The 24,403-nt window shown below is 42.8% G+C and overlaps 1 protein-coding gene across 1 annotated transcript in view; it reads right to left on the bottom strand.

Annotated features, from left to right (window-relative positions):
* Positions 1–24,403, bottom strand: part of ADGRB1 (adhesion G protein-coupled receptor B1) — a 474,869-nt gene that overhangs the window by 240,751 nt on the left and 209,715 nt on the right. Inside the window, exons 16-18 of the mRNA XM_030190012.1 lie at positions 15,460–15,535; positions 8,592–8,694; positions 7,407–7,450 (exon numbers count right to left, since the gene is read on the bottom strand). Coding sequence (XP_030045872.1) covers positions 7,407–7,450; positions 8,592–8,694; positions 15,460–15,535 — 223 coding nt within the window. The remainder of the gene's footprint in view (positions 1–7,406; positions 7,451–8,591; positions 8,695–15,459; positions 15,536–24,403) is intronic.

Genomic DNA, 24,403 nt, shown 5'->3' with positions numbered 1-24,403 from the left:
TGTTTTGGAAAATTTATTAATCGTAGTGTTTTTGATCTCTGTTGGTTCTCTAGGCTTTCAATTTTATTTTGCAACCACATATTTTCTTTAATGATATTTGTTTGAATTTGTTGACATTGTTTTATATCTTTACTATTAGTTTCAATTTTCCCTTCAAATATTGTGACTTTCTTTTCCATTATAGATACCCTTTCAGCAGTCCTATCTTTCTGTGATTTTTCACACTCAGTTAAATGCTGAATATCACACTATGGTTTTATGGCTCCATATACAGTGGGGGAAATAAGTATTTGATCCCTTGCTGATTTTGTAAGTTTGCCCACTGACAAAGACATGAGCAGCCCATAATTGAAGGGTAGGTTATTGGTAACAGTGAGAGATAGCACATCACAAATTAAATCCGGAAAATCACATTGTGGAAAGTATATGAATTTATTTGCATTCTGCAGAGGGAAATAAGTATTTAATCCCTCTGGCAAACAAGACCTAATACTTGGTGGCAAAACCCTTGTTGGCAAGCACAGCGGTCAGACGTCTTCTGTAGTTGATGATGAGGTTTGCACACATGTCAGGAGGAATTTTGGTCCACTCCTCTTTGCAGATCATCTCTAAATCATTAAGAGTTCTGGGCTGTCGCTTGGCAACTCGCAGCTTCAGCTCCCTCCATAAGTTTTCAATGGGATTAAGGTCTGGTGACTGGCTAGGCCACTCCATGACCCTAATGTGCTTCTTCCTGAGCCACTCCTTTGTTGCCTTGGCTGTATGTTTTGGGTCATTGTCGTGCTGGAAGACCCAGCCACGACCCATTTTTAAGGCCCTGGCGGAGGGAAGGAGGTTGTCACTCAGAATTGTACGGTACATGGCCCCATCCATTCTCCCATTGATGCGGTGAAGTAGTCCTGTGCCCTTAGCAGAGAAACACCCCCCAAAACATAACATTTCCACCTCCATGCTTGACAGTGGGGACGGTGTTCTTTGGGTCATAGGCAGCATTTCTCTTCCTCCAAACACGGCGAGTTGAGTTCATGCCAAAGAGCTCAATTTTTGTCTCATCTGACCACAGCACCTTCTCCCAATCACTCTCGGCATCATCCAGGTGTTCACTGGCAAACTTCAGACGGGCCGTCACATGTGCCTTCCGGAGCAGGGGGACCTTGCGGGCACTGCAGGATTGCAATCCGTTATGTCGTAATGTGTTACCAATGGTTTTCGTGGTGACAGTGGTCCCAGCTGCCTTGAGATCATTGACAAGTTCCCCCCTTGTAGTTGTAGGCTGATTTCTAACCTTCCTCATGATCAAGGATACCCCACGAGGTGAGATTTTGCGTGGAGCCCCAGATCTTTGTCGATTGACATTCATTTGGTACTTCTTCCATTTTCTTACTATGGCACCAACAGTTGTCTCCTTCTCGCCCAGCGTCTTACTGATGGTTTTGTAGCCCATTCCAGCCTTGTGCAGGTGTATGATCTTGTCCCTGACATCCTTAGACAGCTCCTTGCTCTTGGCCATTTTGTAGAGGTTAGAGTCTGACTGATTCACTGAGTCTGTGGACAGGTGTCTTTCATACAGGTGACCATTGCCGACAGCTGTCTGTCATGCAGGTAACGAGTTGATTTGGAGCATCTACCTGGTCTGTAGGGGCCAGATCTCTTACTGGTTGGTGGGGGATCAAATACTTATTTCCCTCTGCAGAATGCAAATAAATTCATATACTTTCCACAATGTGATTTTCCGGATTTAATTTGTGATGTGCTATCTCTCACTGTTACCAATAACCTACCCTTCAATTATGGGCTGCTCATGTCTTTGTCAGTGGGCAAACTTACAAAATCAGCAAGGGATCAAATACTTATTTCCCCCACTGTATCGTGAAATTCAATGCCGGAGGCTGGACGTTACCCAGCATTGAATTACCAAATATAATGCAGGCAGAGTCAGCAAAATACTGATTGCCACCAGCTGAATATCAGAAAATGGCACTCAAAAAACTTAATCAAAGCATGGAGCGCTATTCTATAAACAGCGCGGCAAGTTAGGCACCATTTATGCAACAGTGCTAAGAGCCAATTTCTGTGCCAAACTTTAGGTGTGAGGACTTACACCATCTTAAACTTACTGTAAATCTTGGCATGTAATTTAGGCGCAGATCCTCAATATTCATATCATTAGTCAACGCCCCTGACACGCCCATGTCCCTCCCATGGCCATGCTCCCTTTTGAGTTGCGCACTATAAGATTTGCATGTGGATCTTTACAGAATAGCGTTTAGCAAGATATGTGCGCAAATCCAAATTGTTGCCTATTAACACCAATAATTGATTGTTAGCACCCAATTGACGCTACTGGGCTCCTCAGGATTACAGGCAATTTTGCACGTGGAAATTTGCATGTCATTTATAGAATCCAGGGGTTAGTGCCTAAATGTAAACACCATTTGTGCACAAAGATTATAGAATACTAAAACTTATGCATGTGAATGTCCAATTCACGTGTGTACGTGCTGTTGGAACGCTAAGCTATATTGAAGAGGTTTAGGGGTGAATCCTATATATATAACACTGAAAAAAATCAGCACTGAAAACAGAACTATTCTTTTTTTTTTAAATACTAATTTGAACGTTTTTGTAAGAAAAATGTCCAAATGCAGATTTATACCACTTTTTGGACATTTTTCTCTTTTGAAAATGAGCTCCTAAAGCAACTTAGGGCTGTTAGAAAATATTTCTCTCCTGAGTAATTTAGAAAGCTGGTTCCGGCGACAATCCTGCCACAACTGGACTACTGTAGTTCATTATATTCGGGTTCTTCTCAAGTGTCCTGGTCATTTCTATAGCTCCTGCAAAATTGTGCTGCTAGGCACAATTTGACCATGTGTCTCCATGTTTGAAGGAACTACATTGGTTGCCTGTAAAAGGCCAGAGTAGAATTTAAAATGGCATGTCTTAGACATGTCTAATGTATAAAATTGTCCATGGGTATTGCCCACTAGGTCACGTGGAGGGGCATAATCGAACGGAAACGCCTATCTCCATGGGCGTTTATCTCCAAGAACGGGTCCGTGAAGGGGTGGGCCGAACCGTATTTTCGAAAAAATGGACGTTTTTGAGCTGGGCGTTTGTTTTTTTTAGCGATAATGGAAACTAAAAACGCCCAGCTCAAAAACGTCCTAATCCGAGCCATTTGGTCGTGGGAGGGGCCAGGATTCATAGTACACTGGCCCCATGATATTCCAGGACACCAACTGGGCACCCTAGAGATCTGTGTGGTGGACTTCAGAAAAAGCTCCCGCATGCATAGCTCCCCTTACCACGGGTGCTGAGCTCCCAAACCCCTCCCCCAAAACCCACTACCCACAAATGTACAACACTACCATAGCTCTTAGGGGTGAAGGGAGCGCCTACATGTGGGTACAGTGGGTTTTGGAGGCCTCCCATTTACCAGCACAAGTGTTACAGGTAGGGGGGATGGGCCTGGGTCTGCCTGCCTGAAGTGCACTGCGGTACCCACTAAAAGTGCTCCAGGGACCTGCATACACGCAGGCCTCTAGGACTTGTTACCACTGTATACCATTGGCACACCAGTTGACACCTGAAGACTAATCTCTCCGAAAACGTCCTTTATTGGAATAACTGCATTTACTCACAGTTAAGTACAGATCAGAGGTTGTGCCACACTACTGTCAACGAGTCTCCCTGGTAGTGAGATTAGCAGGTCAGAGCTGGCAGAATGCTGTACAATGCCCTCTTTCAGCCACATTCAAGGTAAGAACTAAGTTCTCTAACGTGGCTAACACATGGAAGGGATCTAAAACTGGCTTACAAAAATGGCCACTACCTCATGGACTACCGGAAACACAACAGGGCACACTCTGACCCAGTAGGCAGAGGGAAAAGCACCATGGGAGAAGAGCCTACCAGCTACCAACATCGTGAGACTGTAACACAAGCTAATGAAATCACGGAGCCCAATACCCTACACCCACCACAATGCAATGCTGATGTGACCCTGTAGTGCACCCGAGAGCCACATCTGACCCAGGGAAAGGCTGTGAGAGGATCAAACATATTCTGCTGTTATGGAGGTGGGTACGGAATTTGAGGCTGGCATACAGGCTGGGAAAAAAAGTTTTTAAAGTGTTTTTTTTTTATGGGAGGGGGTAAGTGACCACTGGGGGAGTCCGGGGAGGTCATCCTCGAATTCCCTCCAGTGGTCATCTGGGCAGTTGGGGCACTTTTTTGGGACTTGTTCGTGAAAAAAAAGGGTCCAAAAAAAGTGACCCAAAATCGCGGTAAAAACGCCTTTTTTTCGATTATCAGCTAAAGACGCCCATCTCTCCTCGGCTGCTAACCACGCCCCAGTCCCGCCTCCGACACGCCCCCGTCAACTTTATTCGTTTCCGCGACGGAGCGCAGTTGGAAAAGCCCAAAATAGGCTTTTGATTATACCGATTTGGGCGCCTTTGCCAGAAAAACGCCCATCTCCCGATTTGGGTCGAAATATAGGCGTTTTTCTCTTTCGATTATAAGCAGGATAGTTTTAATTCATTTTCCAAATATTTGATCAGTGGCTCGATCAAATTATCTTTTGGAATTGGGATTTAAATGATATCATGACATGTTTAGGGTTACCATTCTGCTTATTTTCAAAGGAGATGGCCTGCCATCTTCTGACACAAATCGGGAGATGGCCGACTATCTCCTAAACCCGGCCAGGAATCGGTATAATCGAAAGACGATTTTGACTGGCTTCAACTGCTTTCCGTCGCAGAGCCGGCCAAAGTTAAAGGGGGTGTGTTGGCAGGGTATGGAAGGCGGGACAGGGGCATAGTTACGAGATGGCTGGGTTCTGCAGATAATGGAAAAAAGAAGGCCGGCTCTGACGAGCACTTGGCCGGCTTCACTTGGGACATTTATTTTTAGGACCAAGCCTCGAAAAAGTGCCCCAATTGACTAGATGACCACCGGAGGGAATCGGGAATGATCTCCCCTTACTCCCCCAGTGGTCACCAACCCCCTCCCACCCCCCCAAAAAAATTAAAACATTTTTGTGCCAGCCTCTATGCCAGCCTCAAATGTCATACCCAGCTCCCTGACAGCACTATGCAGGTCCCTGGAGCTGTTTTTAGTGGGTACTGCAGTGCACTTCAGGCAGGTGGACCCAGGCCCATCCCCCCTACCTGTTACACTTGTGGTAGTAAATGGGAGCCCTCCAAAACCCACCACAAACCCAATGTACCCACATCTAGGTGCCCCCTTCACCCATGAGGGCTATGGCAGTGGTGCACAGTTGTGGGTAATGGGTTTTTTTTTGTGTGGGGGGGGGGGTTGAGGGGCTCAGTACACAAGGTAAGGGAGCTATGTACCTGGGAGCTTTTTCTCAAGTCCACTGCAGTGCCCCCTAGGTTGCCTGGTTGGTGTCCTGGCATGTGAGGGGACCAGTGCACTACAAATGCTGGCTCCTCCCATGACCAAATGCATTGGATTTGGCCGGGTTTGAGATGGCTGCCATTAGTTTCCATTATCGCCAGAAACCGATGACGGCCATCTCTAACGCCGGCCCAAATGTTGAGATTTGACCGGCCCCGACCGTATTATCAAAACGAAAGATGGCCGGTCAACTTGTTTCGATAATGTGGTCAGGTATGCCGCTTTACGGGGCCGGCCATTCGATTATGCCGCTCCATATGGCCCCAGAAAAAGGAGGACAGATTGAGCCAGTCTGGATTTTACTTCCATTGCATTCATGGAAGCAAAACCCAGACTGGATCAATGTGTCCTCCTTTTCTGAAGCCATATGGTAACCCTTAGTATGTTTAGCTACTCTGCTGCAAAATTATGGAATAATATTCCAATATATGTTAGGAGTATGGGCTCTTATCATCTTTTTAGATGTTCTCTTAAGACTCATCTGTAAATCTATCTGTTTATAAGTTCTGAGCTTAGTGTTTCTGTAACCTGCTCTGATTTCAATTTTGGATTTAGCGGGATATAAGAGCCAGAAATTAAATAAAATGAACTGTGATGGGAGTAAACATATGGACAGGGCATGGACAGGCCTCACACTCATGTGTATAACTTATAGAATACTATGTTATGCACTAAAGTGCAACATTTACACACTAGCATTTACATCTGCCCTTTTAGCACTGACATTTGGGCAACCTTTATAGAACTTTATAATTAATATTACAGCATATATTCAGCACAATATTAGTATAGTAAGCTGCACATGTGGGAAATACTATAAATTGCACTAAAAAATGGATGCCAAAAAAGATCAGCAACGAGGGCGATGCTATGAAAAGCACATGCCCTTTATAGAATCATGCTTAGTGCCGATTCCCGCACCCAGACGCCTGCTAATGCCTGGTGTAAATGCTGGTGCTAAAGTTATGCACGCTGAGGCAGTATTCTGTAACAATGCATGTAACTTTTTGGAATGCCTCTGACACGTCCATGCCCCTCCCATGACCATGTCCCCTTTTCAGATATGCGCTATGGGAATTGGGCACCCTGCCTTAAAGAGTAGTGCACACACAGCTAGATGAGTGTGCAAAATTCTAATGAGTGCCAATTAACCTCAATAATTGGTTGTTAGCACTCAATTACTGATGGTTCTGAGCACATTATTTAATTAGAGGTCCTTTTACCAAGCTACACTACAAAATGGCTGCCACTGGTGTCAGTGCATGGGTTTTCCGCCCTCTGCAGCCACTTTTAGCACAGCGGTAAAATGGCAGCCTTGCCATATGTTTTGTAATGGTCACACACTCATTTCACTATTAACGCATGACCATTACCACGGGAGCCCCTATCACTACCTATTTAGGAGGCAGTAATGGCTCCCGTGCTACTCCTGTATTAATCGGGTAGCACCTTTTAATGTGCCCATGCTAGCCAATCAGTGCAGGCACCCATGGGTACACCTCCCGCACTGGAAAATAAAAAGTACTTTCCCACGTGGGATTAGCACACTGAGCAGGAAACTACTGTGGGACAGCACAGCGTGTCCCGGATTAGTACCCTTTTAGTGCGCGGTCGGCCCGCGTTAGGCCCACTGTGCCTTAGTAAAAGGGCTTCTTAATTTGCACATGCATCTCGGCTGTGCATCCAAATTTTGGCGTGCAAATCTGGCCACCGTATATAGAATTTGGGGGATCATGCCATCTGTATTATTATACTACATATGAAACATTTCCATTTAGCAACTCAGTTCTAAAAATTCAGGAAACAAGTTTATCGCAACATATAGTTAGAAAGATGAAATAGATATGAAATAGATATGATAGGGCTGGAGTTATATGATCCAAGCTTCACATTAATCTATAATGCAGTTGTGATATAGAGAAGTTAGCGAGTCAGAGAACCACATTTAAACAGAAATGAAAACAGTTACCACAACTTACATATCAGTTTCATCCCATAGAATACATGTCTGATTTGTTGTTCCCTGCAAGCGAGTTGTGGAAGGTGGGGTGGGGGGGGGGGGGAATCAGGGGAGGAGAAAAAAAGAGGAGTAGTCAACATAATGTTGGTAATGCTTCATTATGAAATTAGCACACAGCAACAAGAATCACACCCTGTGTCAGAGTGGTGATGAGTTTGGGAAGCATAATTAAAGGATTTATTGGAGAAATAAGTATCTCCGAGTTATAAGGTATATAGGAAGGGAGGGAACCAGGCCCCGCTCTGATCAGCGACAGAGTCAGAAGGCTATAATTACATATTATGTGTCGAAATGAAATAATTCCACCCCGTTCCAGTAAAAGAAAGATAATGGAGTTTAAAGGGCTGAGAAAATGGATTACAGCTCCCACTTTCTGTCATTACCCACTGACCCAGTTAAAAGAGCAATTTTCTTATGACTGGGATGAGGAGGGTAATAATTGGAGAAGCTCACAGGCTGGGCTTATAAGACTTGAGAAAGCAACCAACCATACTTTCTACAAGGAAGAATATGGCACTCATTAGTGACAGGTCTCAGGATGGACAGTACATAGGATGGAAACTTACTCTTCTCATTGCCTCTTTCATATCCCTCTTTTTCACATTTTCTACACCAGGAGTTAGCTGACAGCCATCTCATGATTTATTGGCTGGAGCTCCATGTGGAGGACTGTCTCATGCCATGTATGGAGGGACAATACAGGAAACAGTGGAGATGACCAATAAAACAGCACAGTAGCATAAACATTCATTTGAACATACATTTAAATACATAAAACTATATAATTACAACCACTTAGCTTTTGGTCTTATATTTTAAGGTTATAATTTTCTTCTTTCAAAAAATGCTTTGCTAAAAAATTTTTGTTGGATTAATGTTATGATATATCTTGATGTTTATACACAGTTCACACACTTTTCGTTTATATAACACGGCCTCTGTCGAGTCAGTTCTGAAGACAATCAATAAAGTCATTATCGTGTCATTGGTTACTTTGCTGTTTCATTGGTCACCTTCACTGTTTCCTGTGTTATGTTGAATAGTGTGGGATTAGGGTCTTCTTTTTTGCTTGATGCATAGAGGGACTCCATGCGCACAGCTATTTCATAGACACTCAGTCTCAATCTGCTATTATTTAACTTACATTGTACAAGTGGGAGAACTCAATTTCCAAAGGGACAAGGATGGACCTTGGAGATGGTTTCACGATGACAGAGATGACTTTGGAATTAAGCACAGTGGTGTTCCTGAGGGTAGTTAGGGAAGAAAAACACATGTGATGAAAAACTTTTCCCAAGTTAGCCCCTTTTACATGGGTTCAAAGATTAATGTTAGTACAATGGAGATGTAACATTCATTGACTAGGATACAGTGTCATAATAAAATACCATAATGAGGTATGCTGTATCAACAGACATTTTATTCAAGAGATACTGAGGAACAGGGATAGCTGAAGGGGCTGTGGTGCCCTGAGCCAACTTCTGCACAGGCACCCCCTTCCCCCGGCCTCTGATCAAATATCTATCCCTCCATTCCCTCATCCCAAACCCACGATCCAGTATCTTCTCTTCGCTTTCAAATCCTCCCCCCCAGCTACAATCATGCTCTAGAGGGCGCTGTCAGCAGCAGTGATCCACCCATGCTGCCAGCGTCCAGCATGGAGCCTTCCTCTGCCATGTCTTGCGCTGCCAGAAATAGCAAGTTGTATCAGAGGGAGTGAGAAGAGGCAGAGGGAAGGCTCCGGGCTGGGAGCAGGCAGCATGCATGGATTGCTGTTGCTCCTGGTGCCCTCTAGTGTGGTAAGGTATCTGGGGAGGAGTATGAGAGAGAAGAGGAGATACTAGATCACAGGTAAGGAATGGGGATGGGGAGGGAATAGAGGGAGAAATGCTACACTGAGATTTTAGTGCCCTTTATCACTGGGTGCCCTGAGCCAGTTCTCACTTGACCCATAGGTTGAGCCGGCCCTTCTGAAGGGGCAGTTCTATAACTGGTCACGCCCATTTAGGTATCTCCCTCCCCCAGGATGCATGGTGAGACCCTATTCTATAACAACATTTGGACATCCAGATTCCATTACAAAGTACTAGAGTAATCTGGTATTGATGTGATTTACATTTACGCACCACCAGCCATACAGCTGACAAAAGTGCGGGCATCTGAATGTGGCAGGGACATGTGTAACTTATAATAGGAGCCCACCCATTGCCTATCCATGCTTCACCCATGTGTATGCCCCCCCTTGCATCTACATGCTATGCCACTTAGATCCACCCTTACAGACTGCCACAGAATCGCTTTGCTGTCACGTATGGACATAACTGGTAGCATTCAGTAAATTTACATGCGCAAGTGCCTTGTTACAGGATTTCCCTTCATGTGCCCAACCTGGGCTTCCCCATTTTAGGCATCTAAACTTCAGCTGAAATTAGGTGCCTAAGTTTTAGGATGAAAATGTGTGCAATTTAGGCATTGAAAGACAGACATTAAGGGAGAAAGTCTATATATGGTGCCAAATATTAAGTGCTTCTTCCGCACTGAAAATCCAGCATAGAAAAGCGTTCTAACAAATGCAAGACACTATAATGGGGCACAAATGGTAGAGCTGCATGGAAACACACTTACAAGTGCATTTATAGAATGGCACCGAAGTGTTTCCACGAGGATCCACAAAGGGTGCTGTGGCCATGGGCAGGTCAGAGGTATTTCCTTAAAATGTGTGCAGCGTTAAAGAATAATGTGCATCTGTGCCCAATTTACTTGGCGGGATTTACACCTGGTATCAGTTGGTGTAACTCCTCAGGCCCAATATGAAGCACGGATCCAGAGTGCCAATCTCGGAGCGCTCGTTACAGAATACTGTCCAGTGCTGATTTTTTTTAGGGTGTCGAATTTTGAGCACTATTTATAGAGTTTCCCCCTAAAGATGATGTCAATGTTGCATATCAGTATTGAGCACTTAATTTACTTTACCTGCCCAGGCCCCACCCATTTTTTGTTTGCTTAGGATTAGGCACTCAGTTTTAGTCACTTTTCAAAAGCGCCAAATTAGAGACCTAACTCTCTCAAAGTTAAGCATGTAAACCTTCAAGAATGATCTGCATTGACAATAATTCATACCTGCTGCCTGGGTCAATTTATATACTGGCTCTCTATATAGTCAGCTGTGGCTCATCCATTATGGCTGGCTTAAGTTGATATCGCTTAGTACTAGTGCAGGGTTGTTTATGCATGTATGTATGTATGTATGTATTTAGTTGAGGCATTTATATCCCACATTATCCCAAACAAGTTCAAAAGGTTAAATCTTCGTATGACTCCCTGACTGTCTTCTGTGTATGAGCTTTAACTAGCTGAGACTAGATAGTGAGAGACTGCTAAGAATATGTCTAAGCTGCATATAACCTTGCAGCAGAGAGAAGAAACTGTTCTTTACATGGTCTCACTGCCATGGACTTCGGTAAGACACTCCTCTGTCAAATTCACCTACAGATAGGGGATGGGACTGTTGGAAACAGAATGCTGGGCTTGATGGACCTTTGGTCTGTCCCAGTGTGGTAATACTTATGTACTTATTAATCTACTCTAAATTACTGTCCTATATCTATAGAACAGTATCAATAACATCATCTAATTATCTATGATACCAGGTTACTACTGTTGTACTTGGCCCCTTTGACTCTGGCTCTTGGACAGCTGTCTCAAAGAGCCCCATTCAATGGTGAACGTACGCTAAACATACAAGTCAATTCAATTTAGGTATTATACATCGCTAATATCCCCTGTTTAGGGTTCAGTGTGGTTTACAACATTAGTAGAAACAACAGGTACAGATTATAAATAGGTCAGTGGGTGAATATATTCTTATTGGATAGATGTGATATTATAGGGCATTATACTGTGTGATTATATTATTTGTTAAAATTGATATTTCTAAAGTGATCGATGGGTGTTATATAGCATTCGAAGGTTTTTAACTTTTTTTTGGAAGCTGAGGTAGTTATTCTCTGCTCTGATAGCCAGAGAGAGTAAATTCCATAATGTGATCCCAGTCTCACTGCTCACTCAGTTCTCCCCCGCTGTCTTTGCAAACCTGAGTAGTGTGATAGTCACACAGAGATCTTCCACCCCAGCAGGTTTTTCATCTCTGCTCTGCCATGTCCAGAGTTATCCATCCAGTTGTCTAGCTCCCAAAATATTCATCTGCCTGTCCATATGATTCTGTGTCATAATCTAAAATAAGCTCTTCCCTTTGGGTCCAAATTAGTCAACATGGGCTACTGCAGTTGCCCCTCTTTCTAGCTGTTCCCAGTTCTACCCATGGTGGATAGAATGGATCCCTCATCTCTTAAGTGAGTGATGTTCACTTCGCAAAAAACAGTGTCTCCATATGACTCCCTGTCTGACTGACGGAGGCTGAAATAACATTAGAGCCAACCGTGTTTAAAGGCTTCTCATGAGTGGAATGTATTATGGAATTCACTCATCCTGCTTAGCTTAATGCCTCCCTAGTTTTTACCTTGCGCTTCATTGGAGCCAAACCTGAAAGCATTTAAGATGTGTATAAGAGATTATCGACAGAGGTGTTCTGGCACTTATGGGAAAAGTGCTTATGCTAATCAGTGCAGAACAGATCTACACAGAACTTTAAGATGCTTAATTTACTGCCTCAGTACTGGTTCAAAATCAAAAATGAACACTCCCCCCCCCCCCCCCCACACTACCTCTGAATGGGAAGCCTATAGCCTGAGGCAGGTTTCAGGAGCTGGAAGACATGTACAGTCATACTTGTTACACAAGGGATCATAACTTGTAAGGACAAGGTAGTCAAGAAATAGAAGCAGGGCATCACAGGGGCTGTCAGGTGTCATTTAATAAAGCAAATGGGTGAAATACTCCCGTGACTGAACCAATGGCATAGCTATGTGGGGCCACAGGGGCCTGGGCCCCCGTAGATTTGACCCTGAACCCCCTGACGACAACCCTCTCGACCCCCCCTCCTGTCGCCAACCCGCCGTCGCCGTCGCCGTTGCCAGCCTTTGCTGGCGGGGGACCCCAACCCCCACCAGCAGAGGTTCTGTTCTTCCAGTGCAAGGCTTCGTTCTGCAGGACGTCAGAATCAGAAACAGAACGAAGCCTTGCGCTGGAAGAAGAGGACCTCTGCTGGTGGGGGTTGGGGTCCCCCGCCAGCAAAGGTAGCCGACGGCGGGTTGGCGGTGGAAGGGGGATCAAGAGGGTCATCGGCGGGGGGGGGGTCAAAGCTGTTGTTGTTGTTGGTGGTGGTGGTGGTGGCGGCAGCAGGGGGGGTCAGCAATGGCAGGGGGGTCAGCGGCACCAGGGGGGGCTAAAATGTGCCCCCTTACCTCGGGCTCTGGAACCCCTCTCCCGCCGAAGTCTGGCTACGCCCCTGGACTGAACAGGTGTAAAGTATATGCTTTTAGGGCCAGATGTACTGATTTCCCTCATTTTTTTTATTTGTACCCCGCGCTTTCCCACTCATGGCAGGCTCAATGCAGCTTAGGTACTTATTTGTACCTGGGGCAATGGAGGGTTAAGTGACTTGCCCAGAGTTAAGTGATAGGCACCAGAAAGATCTGTAATAAACAACTTCTATAAAGGGCGCTCCATGGAGTTAGGCATGAAATCCGTGCTAAGACAGTGTTCTATAAAGGGTGGTCTCCATGGAGCGTCCTTTATAGAATACTATCTTAGCACGGAATTCACACCTAACTCTGGGCACCAGCATTTACACCTGCTGAAACCTGGTATAAATGCGGGCACCTAATTTTTGGCAGTTGGGTGGGGTCCATTTGTACAGATCTATTTGGTCACTTAGGTCTGTGGGCACTAGCCCATGCTCTGTCCATATATATGTCCCTCTTGCAGTTACACACTATCCTCCAGATCCTATATATGGTGACTAAAGTTGAACATGTAATTTTGGCTGTGTGGCCAAATCGCACACATGCAATTTAATTGTTTAACAAACCAATCAGCACTGATAACTGCTACGGACAAGCAATTTCTCTGTATTAATGCACAAAAGGGGCATGTAACTACAGACACTTAGTAAAAGGATTGCTCTGGTTGGTTTGAAAATACATACCTATACACAGACTTCAGCCACATACATTTATTTATTTATTTATCTATCCATGACATTTAAATCCCACATAACCCCAAGGAGTCTTGAGTTCAATGTGGCTCACAATAATTAGTCGATAAAAAAACATTGGGGTGTGTTGACTAAGGCATTTTTAACGCACCTTTAAAGTTAAGTCACGTTAAACGCTAACATGCCTATACATTCCTATGGGCACATTAGCGTTTAATGCGCATCCACCATTTACACACGTTCAAACCGCAAACACGCCTATAGCACACCTTAGTAAACATACGTGATTAGAAGGTGAACAAGAAGTATAGAGAAATATAGAGTACATCAATTATTAATATTACAATAAAAGATGAGATAATAACAATGAAACAGTACATTATAGGATTATTATCCTGGATAACATACAGTCTGAGTTGAAATATGAATTGTAAGAGTACAGTTAAAATGATAAAATAAGGTAAGTAAAACACAAGGTAAGTTTAGGGTAAACATCTCATAACTGATATAAAAGAAGTTAAAACAGAGAATTATTGTTCTATTGATAAGTAACATAGTAACATAGTAGATGACGGCAGAAAAAGACCTGCACGGTCCATCCAGTCTGCCCAAGAAGATAAATTCATATGTGCTACTTTTTTTATTTGTACTGTCCTCTTCAGTGCACAGACCGTATAAGTCTGGCCAGCCCTATCCCCGCCTCCCAACCACCAACCCCGCCTCCCAACCACCAGCTCTGGCACAGACCGTATAAGTCTGCCCAGCACTATCCCTGCCACCCACCACCGGCTCTGGCACAGACCGTATAAGTCTGCCTAGCACTATCCCCGCCACCCAACCACCAGCCCCGGCCCAGACCGTATAAGTCTGCCCAGCACTAGTCCCGCCTCCCAACCACCAGCCCCAGCACAGACCGTATATGTCTGCCCACACTGGCCCTGCCTCCCAACCACCAGCTCTGCCACCCATTCTAGGCTAAGCTCCTGAGGATCCCTTTCTTCTGCACAGGATTCCATTATGTTTATCCCACGCATGTTTGAATTCCGTTACCGTTTTCATCTCCACCACCTCCCGCGGGAGGGCATTCCAAGCATCCACCACCCTCTCCATGAAAAAATACTTCCTGACATTCTTCTTGAGTCTGCCCCCCTTCAACTTCATTTCATGCCCTCTCGTTCTACCACCTTCCCATCTCCGGAAAAGGTTCGTTTGCGGAATAATACCTTTCAAATATTTGAACGTCTGTATCATATCACCCCTGTTCCTCCTTTATTTATTAAAGAGATGTGCTTTCAAATATTTTCTGAACTGTAGCTAGTTAAATTGATATTTAATGTTTTTGGGTAGTTCATTCCACCGTTTTGTGCCCAGATAGGAAAAGTCAGTTGATAGAAGAAATTTATAAACAATCTTTCTACACCTGCTCCCCAGTTAACTGCAATCTCTATAGCTTTTCTGAGGCAATTTCCTAAAGGTACATAAGTGCATGCTTTACCTCTCAATCTAGTCCAAGGGTGGTCAACCATGGCCCTTAAGGGTCACAACCCAGCTGGGTTTTCATGAGTTCCAACATAAATATGCATGAGATTGATTTGCATGCATTGCTTCCATTGTATCCATACAGATCTCATGCATATTCTCTGTGGAAATCTTGAAAACCTGACTGACTTCTGGCCCTTGGGGACCACGGTTTGCCACCCCTAATTTAGTCGATGAGGTCCAACAATGTCTCCTCTATGCTTCCAACTGAACTAGCCAATGCTCTTGAAAATTTGCTTCCTTTGTGTCTGTCATTGCATGAACAACCTCCAGCCAAGATACCCAACTGCCCACTTTTCAAAGTTGCCCAAATAGTGACATAGATACCAATTTCCCTGCGGGAGTCTTCACATCTTACCTCTGAAGAGAGAGGATACTGCCCAGGTTCCTGTACAGCACTGTCCCAATCACAAATACGGAGGAATCGTCTCTCTCTGACAAAATAAAGCACCAAGAACTATTCAAGGTTATAACAAATCAAAAATAACATCTTGATACAGGCTGTGGACCCAAGACTTTTGAACATTCACTTCCCGGAAAGAGCTTCTTTGTGTAGGAACACAAAGGTGGCAATGCTATGTATTGAAGCCTCATTTTAGGTGCCACAAAAAAGGGCACACTTAGCACCGTTCTATCACAGCTTAAGGGTACACTTAAGTCAATATACAATATTAAAGCAAAAACGCATTGGCATACGAAAAGTTAGAAACCCATACCTATGACAGGTCAATGGCTGGTGTAAGTGAATGTGCCTAAGCTTCACCCCTGAGCGTTGTACGCTAAGCTCTGGATTTTATATCTGGTGCCCAAAATTGGGCACCGAACTAAGATGTGCGCCCAACTAAATTGGCTAACAAGCTAATTAGTGCCAATAATTGGGTGCTAATTGGTATTAACCGGCACCGATTTCGATTTGCCCACGCATCTTGCTATGCGCTATTCTATAACAATGTGTGCTCAAATCCTATAGGGGGCATGACCACGGGAGGTGCATGGGTGGGTCAAGGGCATTTCTAAAATTTGTGTACAGTGTTATAGAATTGGGTGCTGGGAATTACACCTGGTTTCGGTAGGCACAAGTTCTAATCGGCACTCAATGCTAATTCTGTAATGGGTGCTCATTATAGAGTAGCATTGAGTGCTGACTTTTGAGTGTCATTTGGGAAATTATCGACCAATCTTTACTGCTCCTTTTGTTAGGAAAGTTATTGAAAAGGGGGCTTTGAAATAACTAGAGGAGTTTGTTGAAACCAGTGGTGGACTTGACCCATTTCAGTTTGGTTTTGGACGAGCACATAGTGTTGAGACTGCTCCGGACTCCATGGTGGATTTGATTAGAAAAGGTAAGAATGCTAACACCTGCTTTTCTTTGGTTTCTTTAGATATTTCTGGGGCATTTGATTCAGTAGATGTAGCATTGTTGTTTAGTAAATTAAGATGTTTAGGTGTGGGAGGACAAGTTATCTAAGCTGAGACTACCGTAGAACTTCTGCCTTTTCTGTGGCAGGGGTATTTTTATGGAATGTTTTGGCAGGTCAACTGTATTTATGTAAAAGCACTTTGCAGTGTAAAAAAACTGTTAAAAACACAAGGGCCCTTTTACTAAGCCGCGTAAGCGTCTATGCGTGCCCAATGCACGCCAAAATGGAGTTACCGCTCGGCTACCGCATGGCTTTTGTAGTAATTTCATTTTTTGGTGCACGTCTGATATGCACATCCCAAAAATAATTTTTATTTTCGGATGCACATAATGGATGAGTGCCAAGTGGCATTTGACGTGCGTAGGTCAGTATCGCCCGGTTACCGCGTGAGACTTTACCACTAGGTCAATGGCTGGTGGAAAGGTCTCAGACCCAAAATAGACACGCAGCAATTTTCATTTTGCTGCACATCCATTTTTGGCAAAAATTTTAAAAAGGCATTTTTTTTACAGATGCGCTGAAAAATGATTCTGTGCACACCCAAAACAGGCATCTACACTACCGAAGGTCATTTTTCAGGGCACCTTTGTAAAAAGGCCCCACAGTTTTTTGTGACAACCTTCTTTTAAGTTATGTAAGTCAGTTCCCATGTCATTTGAAACTGCTATGTTTTAGGGTATAGTAGGATAAAGTAGTGTCTTAAGTTTGTTATACTAGCTTTTTGTGTATGTTTTTTTTATAGAAACCACCTAGGTTTAGGTGATATATACATTTTTAACATAAATAAATAAATTTACTGAATCTAGCCGTAAGTTATTTAGGTGCACTGTTTATAGAATAGCACATACCATGTATGTATATAAGAACATAAGCGTTGCCATACTGGGACAGATTAAAGGTCCTTCAAGCCCAGTATTCTGTTTCCAACAGTGGCCAACCTAGGTCACAAGTACCTGGCAAGACCCCAAAACAGTAAAACAGATTTTATGCTGTGTATCCTAGAAATAAGCAGTAGATTTTCTCAAGTCCATCTTAATAATGGCTTATGAACTTTTCTTTTAGGAAATTATCCAATCCTTTTTTAAACCCTGCTAAGCTAACTCTTTTACCATCACTGCCAATTATTCATGCCAATCACTTGCATAACTGCTATTACTGTATAAAATAGGCACACTACCGGTACCCTAAATTTAAGAATTGCCTTTAAAAACGTATCTAACCAAGAAAGCACAGGCATCATGATTAAGAATGTGGAAACTGAAACATGGGCTATGACTGACAGCTCAGAAAGACTGCAGTGCCCATGTCTTTTCTTACTAGAATACTGTAAACTGTTTGATCTTCATTGCTAAGGTTTATATCACCTTTGCAGTTCCTGGGTCATCATTTCTGTATGACCCTGAGAAAGTCACTTAACCCCCCGGGTTATATTCAAGAAAGGGCACTTAAAGTTAGATGCAGGGAGACAGTGTGCCAAGAGTGGATTCTATAATGGCAATTGCACACACAAGTCAGCAATTATGTGCCTAACCGTAGGCAGTTAGGTTTGTAAATGCTAGTATTCTATAACATCTTATAGAATAGCATTGAGTGCTGATTTTTGAGTGTCATTTACTGAATCTAGCCCTAAGTGATTTAGGTGCACTCTTTATAGAATAGTGCCTACCACTTACGTATATAAGAATATAAGAACATAAGCAATGCCATACTGGCACAGATCGAAGGTCCATCAAGCCCAATCCAGGTCACAAGTACCTGGCACGATCACAGAACAGTAAAACATCTGAATAATGGCTTATGGACTTTTCTTTTAAACCCTGCTAAGCTAACTCTTTTACCATTACTGCCAATTATTTGTGCCAATCACTTGCATAACTGCTATTACTGTATAAACTGGGAACACTACTGGCATCTAAATTTAGAATTGCCTTTAAAAACTTGTCTAACAAAGAAGGCAACAAAGAGTTTACAACCTAACAATTATTTATATATTTGCTTTAGAATTTCAATATATTATTTCAACATTGACCCCGCATTTGAAAGAACTATTGGGATTTCAGTCTGTGAATATTCTATAAGGTGCATGCACAATTGCTAAGCATACCCCTGACCCACCAATGCCCCTCCCATGGCCACACCCCCAAGTACGTGAAAGCAATAGAATTTGCACACATGTTATAGAATATCGACTAAGGGCAGATGTGCAAGTAACTGCTAACTGGTGCCAATTAACCCCAATTAAGGCAAACTGAAGCTAGTTAACACCAACTAACAATTTGTTATTAAATTGATTTAGATATGCAACTGACCATATTCTGTAACTTGCTTGTGCAACCAGGGCTGTGCAGTCAGAGTCGGAATTGGAAGCAATTCTGGGTGGAGTCGGAGTCAGAGTTGGTGTCAATAAAAATGTACCGACTCTGACTCCAGCTTCAGAATAAAAACTTGCAACAGCATATTGCATATTTTCAATTAACACCATTTTTTTTTTGTTCAGGTTCTTTGTTCAAATATCACATAAATATATTTTGTGGTCTATTAGTCCTAATTTTGTGCATAAAGAAATATCCTGTTTCTATAATTAATCACATTTATCTTAGATGTTCTACATATAGTAGCAGTCAGCATCAGGAGGCAGAGTCAGGGTCAGAGAATAGAAAAATAGAGGAGTCAGAGTCAGCATTGAAAGTTTGGTGTATCAATTCCACAGCCCTGCACAAAATGTTTTGTGCTAAATGTAACATTAGGCATGCAAGTTTATAGAATCTGGGGCCTGGTGCTTAAACCTAGAGCCTATGTGGTCAATTTTCAAAAAAAAAAATGTTCAGTTTCTATATTAGATGCCTAAATATTAGGCACCTAAATTTATGCAGATTTTCAGATAAGTTTAGAAGCCTCAAGTGCCCTTTTACAGAGCTGTCCTAAAGTGTGAATGGTACTGTTGTTAGCGCATAGGTTTCCTGCATGCAGCGGCCACTTTTAGTACGGCTGTAAAAATGGCTGCAAATTCGTTTGTGCCGTGTGCATTAATGGCCGTGTGCTAATTTCCCAGTTAGCGCGGGGCCGTTACTGCTTGAACCCTTACTGCCTCCTATTTTGTAGGCACTAACGGCTTCCCACACTAATCCTGTGCTAATCGGCAGCACGTGTCAATTTGCCTGCGCTACCTGATGAGTGCAGGGCACGCCTACTCTCCACCTCCATACATGTCCCCCTCGCTAAAAAAATATTTGATATTTTTTTTAGCACAGGATTGGCATACGGTGATCCAAGAACCACCCTGGGTGCCTGAGCACATCCCAAGGTATTGCTTTTTCAGCACGTGGTAAGTATGCTTCCCGCCGCTTAGTAAAAGGGCCCCTTGAGTGTTCACAGAAAATTCATCTGAACTTAGGTATCTATAGCATAGGGTCATAAATTTAGATTTGCAGTTTGTTGGGTTAGATTTAGGAGCCCAAGATAAACATCCAGGGTGTAATTTTATAAGAACTACCTTCAGTTAGGTGGCAAGAACACATTTAAATGATTAGTTTTCAGCTACATGTTATTCTCTAATTACACACCAATATTTACTTTCCTTTTAGGACATCCCCAAATAGGTACATTATTAGCATCTAAAAACAGGCACTCCTTTACAGAATTACCCTCCTAGTGCGAAGTATCAGTGCTAAGCCATTTTAAGCCATAACCTTGCTCTGTTGCTGCCTACGTTTTGAGCTCCATTAAGCAGCGTCTGAGACGCTCACAGCCATGGGCTGAACTGACCCTGGATATTCAATGCCAGGGCTTGCGTGGTCCCAGCATTCAATATCCAGGTATCAGCAGACATCCAGAAGTTAACTGAGCACTGGCTGATATTCAGGCCAGTGCCTGGTTAACTTTAGTGCATAAAAGGCCCCTTTTATCAAGTGGTGGAAAAAGGGGGTCTGTGGTGACATTGGCACAAGGGTTTGCCACGCACTGAGGCCCCCCTTTGACTGCTACCCAGGAAAAGGAAATTCTGGGCGGGGGACAGAAATGGCCATACGGTAAGTGAATCACTTGCTGCACGGTCATTTCCTGGGGGGAAGCTCTTGCCACCTCTTTAGGAGGCAGTAAGTGCTCCCAAGCTACCCTGGCAGCAACCAGGCAGTGCACAGTCCTGCCCAATTACCACTGGAAAAGTCCCCAACACAAACATTTTTTAAAAATCAAATGCACCAGAAATGGTGTATGTGGGGGCAGGTACCACCGCCAGCGGTGGTGCTGGATTGGTGCATGGCAAAGCAGTAGTACCTGTACCGCCACTTTGTAAAAGGGACCTAAAGTTAGGACAGCCTTTTTGCTGTTCTAACTTTATGCAGTAACGGACTGATAATTGCCGCTAACTAGCTAAGTAAACTGTAAACACTCCATGCACTCTCCACCCCCAGACCACCCCTAACCTAATCGGTAAGATGATATTCTGCAGCACTAACTGGTTAACTGCCACTGAATATGCTCAATGAGGTTTAACTGGGCAGGAGCCTTCCCTGTCTGGTTCAACTCTTTTGAATATCGATCAGAATGTTATTAATTTACTTATTTATATGGCTTTATGCCATTCTAGTGAACTAAGTTCCTTCAAGATTGTTTACAGAGAAACAAAATAATTAAAGACAGAAAAGAAATAATAAATACAAGAAGATATATAAAATATAACATACAATGAAACATTAGTAATCATAAACAAGAAAAACACCACTATGCCCCTAGAAACAAAAAGAGTTTTCAAATTCTTTTGAAATTGCAAAAGGGTAGGATTCTGTTGCAACTGCACTGGCAACTTACTCCAAACCATCGGACCAATCACACTCAATGTTCATTTACACCACATTTCTCTATAAAAACTAGGTACCACCCACACATGCCCCTGGCTCTTAATGCCCTTGCTGGGGTGTAGGAACTATTCCAATCCTTTAACTACAACAGTTTGTTAAAGTAAAACACTTTATCCAAAATAACAATAAGCTTCAATATACATCGCTCTTTTGACTGGCAACCGATAAAGCTGACCGAGGAGAGGACGAGCACTTTCCTAAGGCTTACTACCTAATAGAAGTCTTGCAGCTACATGGTGAATTTCTATATACCTAAATAATTATTATTATATTATTAATGAACAGACCAAAATATAGAACATCGCAATAATTCAACATGCTTAGCGACAAAGCTTGCATAATAGACAAGACTTTCCCCATCCACAAAAGGTCTTATTTGCCTTACAAGTCTCAGTTTCAAAAATGCTACTCTAGTAGCAACGTTAATCTGCTCCTGCCCAGTCTCAACCTTGCTCAGCATAACTTCCAAAACTTACTAAGGCGCGCTGGCGTTTTTAGCATGCGCTAAAAATAGGAGTGCGCAAAACGCTAGAGACACCAATGTATTCCTATGGGCGTCTTTAGCGTTCAGCATGCGTCTATTTTTAGCATGTGTTCAAAACGCCAGTGCGCCTAAGTAAAAGGCCCCCTTATACAGAATCAACCCACACCAAATCAGTCTTTCCATAGTTAAGTGGTGTCAAGAAAGATTTCCATGTAACAAGTACGAGTTTTTCATCACCAAATCAGTTGAATTAATCCAACCATGAATAATCCTCACACATTGATTAATATTATCTATAAACACATTTTAATCTCCTTCCAGAGGGGATCGTTCGCATAAATATAAATATCTACATTGTACTTTTTAATCAGCCGACCCAGTAGCTTCAAATATATATTAAACAATGGTGAACCCTGTGGGACTCCTAACTCCATGAAAATACGTTAGTCACTTTTTTCCCCAAGATGGACGAGAAATTTCCAATCTATCAAAAATGAGGTGATCCACTGAAATACCGAGGGGCTCGTTTACTAAGGTGTGCCCCAACGTAGCTTGCGCTGGTGTAGGTGTGTGTTTTGGATGCATACTGATCCGTTTCCTGAGCGTGCCTGGAAAAAAGAGATTTTTTTTTTAAATTGTCCATTTTCAGCCTGAGACCTTAACGCCATCCATTGACTTAGCAGTAAGGTCTCATGCGCTAACCGGGCGGTAGGTGTCCAGCATGCACCATCTGCTGATTACCACCGGCTAAGCACCCCATGGTAGAAAATAGAATATATTTTCTACTGTGTGCTTTGGGCGTGTGCCAAAAATGGAATTACCACCTGGGGCATGCAGTAGCCAGGCGTTAGTGCCAATTTGATGTGCGTTAGATGTGCATAGGGGCCTACACGCCTTAGTAAAAGGGCCCCTGAACCTCCTATACTTAAAAAATCTGCCAATAAAGCAGGTTTAAATAAACCAATAGTCAATGAAAGATCTAATGAAAGCAACAAACTTAGGTCCCTGTTTACTAAGGTTCATAGCGTTTTTATCGCATGCACAAAATTAGGGCACACTGTGTAGGCGCTCATAGGAATATTGTGGGCATCTACACAGCGTGTGCTAGTGGTTAGCACACGCTAAAACCGCTGTGTGCCTCTAGCGCAGTTTAATAAACAGGGTCATTAGAGTGTAATTACCCAGATAAGAACACATCTGGTCCATCAATACTGCTAACACAATCACCACCACTTCCTCTGCAAAACCAGGTTGTACCAGACCAAAAATGCATTATTTTCCAAATACACACTTAGCTGACTACATACCTCCTTCTCTATCAATTTCAATACAGAGACAAGATGGGAAACAGGTTTATAATTTTCAACCTGAGATTTATCTGATCCCTCTTTTTTTGCACATTGGAGTAATTAATGCTTCCTTTAAACAAGGTAGAACTAAACCTAAGATAAGGAGGCCTTTATGATATCACAGAATCTTAAATGTAGGTACTCAGACCTAGTCAGTTTTCAAAGTTGCCAATTTAGGAATCTAATTCCCGACGTTTTTATAATCAATCAATAATGATACATAAGAATGGAATTTCATGAATAGTAACCAATCACTCCTCCCATTTAAAAAGAGAGGAACTTTGGTCCAGCTCAGGGATTTTCAATTCAGTCCTCAAGACTCGCCAAGCCAGTCTGGTTTACAGGATATCCACAATGAATAAGAGTAACACTAAAATTAAAGTAACTACGTATTAATGAGTAAATTCTTTATTCTTATCAAACTGTAAATATATAAAATCCTCTACAAATTTAATTCATTTGGTACTCATGCATTCCATCCACACACTCATACACCTAATCCACACTCTTTTCTCATTAAACCTCTCTTCTCATTTACATCCACTATAACCAATATTTTCATTACAACTTATATATTCTTGTTGCTCATGATTGTACTGTCATTTAAGTTCAATGTTCTATATCAGTACATTCCATATTCAGGTGCTACTAATACCCTTAGACGTGATGTGCTTCCTTCAAACTTATTGCATAGACCATCTTCTGAGCCAAATGTTACAACAGTTCTTCATAATTGCTGGATAAATTCCTCCAATCACTGTGTCGTACTTCTCCCTCGGGGTCTCAGTGTTGATCCTTCATATTCCAATTCAAATCGCCAATGTAGCTTTCACTGATGCAAACATTTAAACAGCACCACAATCGTCAAACCCTATGCAATCGATGTGTTTCACTTTGCCGCGTCTTCAGGGGTTTAACTATTTTAACGAGTCAGGCTGCTTCCACAGGATCGACCTCCTACAGGTGCCTTGATTGGAGGAATTTATCCGGCAATTAAGAACTGTTGTAACATTTGGCTCAGAAGGTCTATGCAATAAGTTTGAAGGAAGCACATCACGTCTGAGGGCATTAGTAGCACCTCAGTATGAAATGTACTGATATAGAACATTGAACTTAAATGACAGTACAGTCATGAGCAACAAGAATATATAAGTTGTAATGAAAATATTGGCTATAGATTGACAAGTCG

Source organism: Microcaecilia unicolor, chromosome 1, assembly GCF_901765095.1.
Source record: "Microcaecilia unicolor chromosome 1, aMicUni1.1, whole genome shotgun sequence".
NCBI classification, from domain to species: domain Eukaryota; kingdom Metazoa; phylum Chordata; class Amphibia; order Gymnophiona; family Siphonopidae; genus Microcaecilia; species Microcaecilia unicolor.
The sequence above is the reverse complement of the archived record's forward strand: the minus strand, read 5'-3'. Positions and strand labels throughout refer to the sequence as shown.